The sequence below is a fragment of the Loa loa genome (assembly GCF_000183805.2).
Source record: "Loa loa unplaced genomic scaffold supercont3.247, whole genome shotgun sequence".
Taxonomy (NCBI): domain Eukaryota; kingdom Metazoa; phylum Nematoda; class Chromadorea; order Rhabditida; family Onchocercidae; genus Loa; species Loa loa.
The window spans coordinates 5,265-10,890 of record NW_018108427.1 but is presented as its reverse complement, the minus strand read 5'-3'; the positions used below and the strand labels follow the sequence as shown (position 1 = coordinate 10,890).

Here is a 5,626-nt window from a genome sequence, read left to right as displayed (position 1 = left end):
GAAGGAAGCTCTTCATCATTCACTTCGGCAAAACAATCGCCGTGTATTAAACATGAAGAGTAGAACTGGTAACTATCATTTGCCGTTAACGATGATATCAACTGTAACAGAGGAAAATTGTGCACGTCATTGTCAGTTAAATTGCTTTCAAGGTAAATCCTTGATATAGCTATAATTTTGGATCAATTTAACTTTGTTCTGGAAAAAAACTGGCGGCTCGAAAAAAAATCTTCCAGAAATTCGACGCTCATCAGATTTTTTGTTTATGCCAAATGTCCGGACTAATCCATTTTTGATAACATATTAAGGTCTCCAGCGACATTCTTTGCCAGTGAAATATGACAATTCAATAAAGAGAGATTGTCATGCAATATATGAAGTCTAAATACTTGCGAAGAGATAAATCTTTAATTTGGAGAATTTGCTATAGAGAAATAAACATTATTTGAATTAAAGGCTAGAGTCGAAATGCTTTTTGAAATCCAAATAAGATTAGGTCCAATTTTAAATTCTATATTTATAAGCCAGTTTGATCATTACAAGGTTATCCATAAACCTCTTCGTATAAAAAAGTATCCTGAACATTTACCTCAGTTTATTCGCTAACTTAGGCGTGTATCGTCGTTTCTACACGTCATTGTTGCCGTATCAGCATACAGACGCAGGTGTATGGCATAGACCGTACTGGAATTTGCGTGATATCAATCGACCAAATGCACAAAAACCAAATCCGGAGCAGTTCATTTTTGGACGTGATGCGACCAAACTTGATGTTGGCAGTTTGGTTGCTATCAATGTTGTTGCACTGAAAATTGTACTATAAATAATGCTAAACAAGAAAATTTTTTCCTTTCTTTTCAAATAATATCATTTTTTTTTCCGGAGCATCTACCATAATTAGTTGCGACAGCTGGAAAAATGTTCGATTTTCAAATTGCAGTCAAGAATTGTACTTCATTGAGCAAGCAATATTATGATATACAGTTTATTAATCTTTTAAATATTCTTGGCCATTTTTATTCAGAAATTCTTATGCTTCTTCTGTTTAACTTCTTCGTTAATCAGAATAATCCGAAACCAAATATCATTCCACAGAATCTGTTGTGGAACTAGCCTCAACTTTACAATTTAGAGAGGTGCGTTTAATATTTCCACGCTTTACATTTCTTGAATTCTGACTGCTGAACTCTGACTTCCTAAAGAACAATATTTTTATCATTAACATTTACTTCATACATTCAACGATAATCACACATAACTTACCTAAAACTTTTGAACATATTGCATCCAAGGATTGATCTTTAATCTTATCGAGAAAGTACAAATAATTCATCCATGAACTACTTTAATCCTTATTTGTTGGATAAGGATACTAAATGGATTAAATGAAGGCCATATAGGCTATTTTTCATTACATTAAATTATTATAAAGATTTTCAGAAACTGTATGTCATTTATTTTGTCTGTCTATTGTATTATCTTCTATTTTTACAAATTTAAATAAATTAGATAATGATAATTCTGTTTATTTGAACTATGTATAAAACATTCTCCTAAATATCTCCACTCCACTTGTCTTCAGGATTATCTCAATCTTCTAGTTGTTTGCTTTTATTTTGGGCTCCCTAATTCTAATTCACCAATAGCATTCGAGTTTATATGTTCCCACTAGTTATTCCTCTGTAATGGCATTAAATTTATGAAGCGGCGCTTTAATTCTTCGAACTTTTCATTTCAAACTTTTGAGCTATCGAGTTCATATCATCATTATTTCAAATTCGGATATGTCTTAATATATCTTTGTTTGCAAATAGTGTCGTACAACATAGTGCCTTCCTGCTTATTGACCACTTCCAACAATTATATTGCAATAAAAGTTACATGCAATTTTACTTGTAAGTTGGAATAGCTCCTGGCGGAAAACAGATGTCGTTGAGGGTCTATGACCAATCGGACATGACCAACGGAATTTCGGACATCTTTGCAACATCACACCACCTATTCCATTATCTTTTGCACTTCAAATTGTCCAGTTAGAATACTTCAGATTGTCAAGTCAATTTGCACACAATGAAATTCAGTTTTTCCCAAAAAAAAAGCCTGGAAATTTTTTTTTCGCTAAAATTCTAGAAATAAGAATCTATTTGCTGAATATTTTACAGAATCTAGTTGGATTTGCAAGCACAGCGTTCATTACTTTTAATTGATTTGAAAACCAGAACTTTTATTTGAAATAGATATTCAGGTGTTGCAATTTTCCTTATACCCAATCAAACTATAAATAAGAATAATTTTTACAAATATTTTTGGAACAAAATCTTTTTGCATCACAAAGATATCACTGCAACGGAAAAACACAAGGAGTGGCTTGATTTTAATTTCTTTAATTAAAATAAATGTTTTTTAAACAAAAAAATTTGTTGATTTCTTTGGTATCAACAATAAAGTAAGTTGCAACAGTTCAATTAATTTTCTTCATCCTAAGGTCAGTTTGTTTACCTGTATAATAATTCTTATCTTTTTATGATTCCAACCACATCGTAATATGCTTCCTCTCCTTTTTCATGTCTCATTACCGTAAGTTTTTCTCTTTGGCTGCAAAGAAAATGCGGTGAGGACTCAATTCAAGGTCTAAGACATCCCGTTGAATGAACCAAAATATCCTATTTGAAAATCAGCAACAGCTGTTTCAAATCAAAAACAGTATGCAGAAGGCATTTTGCGGTAGATTCTGCGTTGACATTCTTTTCCTATGAGTTTCGATAATTTTTTCCTCCTTCACGATAACTAATGGGATTCAAGTTTACTATCAAGAAAGCCAATGATACAAAAAGAAAAATTAATTTTCATAATCCCTTGTGATCCGTGAAATATTTTGAAAAATAAACGAAAATACTCTAATCATTATCAAAATAAGGTCAATTGGGAATATTTCCCAGTTTTATTGTTAAATAAAGTTCTGTTTATTCAATCAGAGACATGTGACCCTGGAGAGTTTGTTAATTTTCTCAAAGAAATTAAGAGAAAATTGACGACATTTACTTTTAGTCAATTTTAGCTAAAAGTAAAAGCGGAAAATGCAATGGAAATGGATAAAACAGCGACACGTCTACTGCGAATTGAAGTCAAAGATGTCAACGACAATTTGCCAATTTTTTCGGAAATTCATAGTGTATTTTTTCTCTAGAAATTTCATTTTTTATTAATAAAAAAATGAGCTCAAATGAAACACAAAAAATTGAACTCCATTAAAGGTTCCCATTTTCTTTTTTTTTGTATCATTGACATTTCGCTGCGCAAAAGAGGATTGGAAGATAGTGTTACTTCGTTAGAATCGACTGTCAAACTTTAGCGTGGATATTGAGTAGCTCTATTGATCTTGATCTTTGATTTCCATCATACACTGATCTTGATCATTGATTATAAAATTTCAGTCAGTACCTTTGGTATTTGTGGTTCAACCGGGCAATACGGTCATTGGCCAATTGAGAGCAGTGGATATAGATGATGCACCGTATAATTCTACATATTACTATATGCTACCTAGTTGTAAGTTTTTTCATAAAAGAAAAGTAAAAAAAACAAAAGAAAATTTCTCGTGAGTGATTGGATTTATCAGTGAGGTAGCGAGTAATTGAATAAATATGAAAAATGGAATGTGAAAAATTAATTAAACTACTGTAAAGGTTCAAATCGAGATGGAATATTCACAATTGACAAACAAACTGGTATTGTTTCGGTGACAAATCCTAATGATCTCAAATATAACGAATATCATTTATGCGCCTTAGTCAGGTCTCATAATTTTTCATAAATTTTTGAAAATTTGATTAAATTTATTTAATCAAATTGATTCAACTAATAAGAATTTTTATCTTAAGATAAAAAGATTGTTTGCTTTCAAGTATTGCATATCAGCGAAAGATTGTGGAATATTTCAACTATTTCATTTTTAAATGTTTCTTTGTAAAGTTCAATTATTACAGTGCTCTGAACATGTCCAAAATACCGAAAATAGCATTTGACAGTAATAATGCAAGTATGATTGCATTTACAATACGAACGGAAACAAATAGCGTTGTAGAACAGGCCAATAAAATGAAATATCATTTCCAAAACAATACTATTAGTGTATTTGGTAAGTCATTACAGCTTCTGAATTAACTTTATCAATCTTGATATCAGAAAATGATGGCTGAGATAACTACTCATCATTACAGGAATTGATTCAGAATCAACTATACCAGTGACTCGACTAAAAACATATCAACCGATCATTACGTATCAACTTGGATCAATGCATTTCACACCGTATCACTTCTTATCTTTTTTTTTCTCTTGATATTTTTATTATTTATTTTAACATACGAAATTTAAATCTTTCCAGTGCTGAAAATGAAGAAGTACCCATGGAATCAGCGCCATACTTCTCGGTTGATCCAGTATCAGGCGATATTCGCATTGATCCAATGCTTGGTGATTACACGGAAGGTGTGTTTACATTTGATATTGTTGCCACTCAACAACGAACAGCAACAGAATCCATAAAAATAGCACATATTGTTAAACAGGTGAGGTTATTTCAATCGTTTAAGACTAAAGTTTTGATAAAATGATGGGAGAGGGATGTTGGTGAAATCATTCGAATATTTCGATGAAATATCTGTGGCAGAATATTGTTTAAATAGCTGTTGCGTAACTCATAATTTTGGATCGCATATTCTGGTTCTAATTCTTTCCCAAGATATGACACATGAAAGCTCTATTTTTTCTTTTTTTAAGGTACATAATGTGAAACTACCATCATTGCTGAAATTTATCTTCGATCAGAATGTTCATCTTCTAGGATTGAATCTTGAGGATTTCAAGCAGTAAGTGTGCATATTTAGTGTCATTGTCAAGTTGCTTTATGAAATCACATTATTCCTGTCACATCCAAAAATATTACGATTAAAATTTTGCCTGCACTCCTTTTTACAGACATTTACATAATGCACTGAAAATGAAACCGACAATGTCTGATATTTCCGTAATTTTTGGTACACCTCATGTTTACGAATCAGCGGGAAGAAACAGGTTTGTGCTTTAAATTTTAATTTTATCAGATTTTTTCCCTTTTACACTCACTTTGAATAACTTTCTGAATCAGTTCTAAAGAAAGATGACATAGCAAATTTGATCTTTTGCTGCAATCAAAATTAGTATAATGGTTGATGATACACATATGGCACATGAAAAGTTCATCATTTTTGTCTCTGTGATTATTTCAAAATTTGTTTAAAAAATTAATGAAACTTTAAAAAAAGTCACTAATAATTGCAGGTCATCAGTATGCTTTCATTCCTTACGTGACGGAGTAATCCTTGGACAGGAAAGTGCTATTTCGATACTTTCAGCAACGTTAAATGGTGGAAACACATTATCACGTCTTTATCAAGTATTCAAAGTAGCTAATATCGAGGTAAAGTTGTAGAAGAAACGATTTCACCAATATTTTTGATTAATTAAAATTCTCTTGAAGTTATTATTTATGCATTGAGTGGGATGAGTTTCCTGTTTTTTTTTCCATTAAAGTTTTCGAACTATTAAAAATTTCACAAAATACTGATATTTTAGCCGTGCATTC

General features: G+C 31.3%; 3 protein-coding genes across 3 annotated transcripts in view; all 3 read left to right on the top strand.

The window, feature by feature from the left end:
- The window catches only part of LOAG_18281 (hypothetical protein), a 2,978-nt gene extending 2,039 nt beyond the window's left edge, over positions 1 to 939 (top strand). The window contains exon 4 of the mRNA XM_020450944.1: positions 612 to 939. Within this exon, the coding sequence (XP_020305323.1) occupies positions 612 to 823 (212 nt within the window). The 3' untranslated portion in view covers positions 824 to 939. The remainder of the gene's footprint in view (positions 1 to 611) is intronic.
- Positions 940 to 3,082: 2,143 nt separating this feature from the next.
- On the top strand, positions 3,083 to 3,814 carry LOAG_12122 (hypothetical protein; the record flags this gene model as incomplete). Its single annotated transcript, XM_003147636.1, has 3 exons — positions 3,083 to 3,172; positions 3,435 to 3,549; positions 3,687 to 3,814. 3 exons carry the CDS (start codon positions 3,083 to 3,085, stop codon positions 3,812 to 3,814), a joined length of 333 nt encoding a protein of 110 aa, XP_003147684.1.
- A 182-nt stretch (positions 3,815 to 3,996) lies between these two features.
- Positions 3,997 to 5,626, top strand: part of LOAG_18280 (hypothetical protein) — a gene marked incomplete at both ends in the record, with an annotated part of 2,577 nt that continues 947 nt past the window's right edge. Inside the window, 6 exons of the mRNA XM_020450943.1 lie at positions 3,997 to 4,138; positions 4,221 to 4,311; positions 4,388 to 4,571; positions 4,783 to 4,871; positions 4,981 to 5,076; positions 5,323 to 5,461. Of these exons, the coding sequence (XP_020305322.1) occupies positions 3,997 to 4,138; positions 4,221 to 4,311; positions 4,388 to 4,571; positions 4,783 to 4,871; positions 4,981 to 5,076; positions 5,323 to 5,461 (741 nt within the window). The remainder of the gene's footprint in view (positions 4,139 to 4,220; positions 4,312 to 4,387; positions 4,572 to 4,782; positions 4,872 to 4,980; positions 5,077 to 5,322; positions 5,462 to 5,626) is intronic.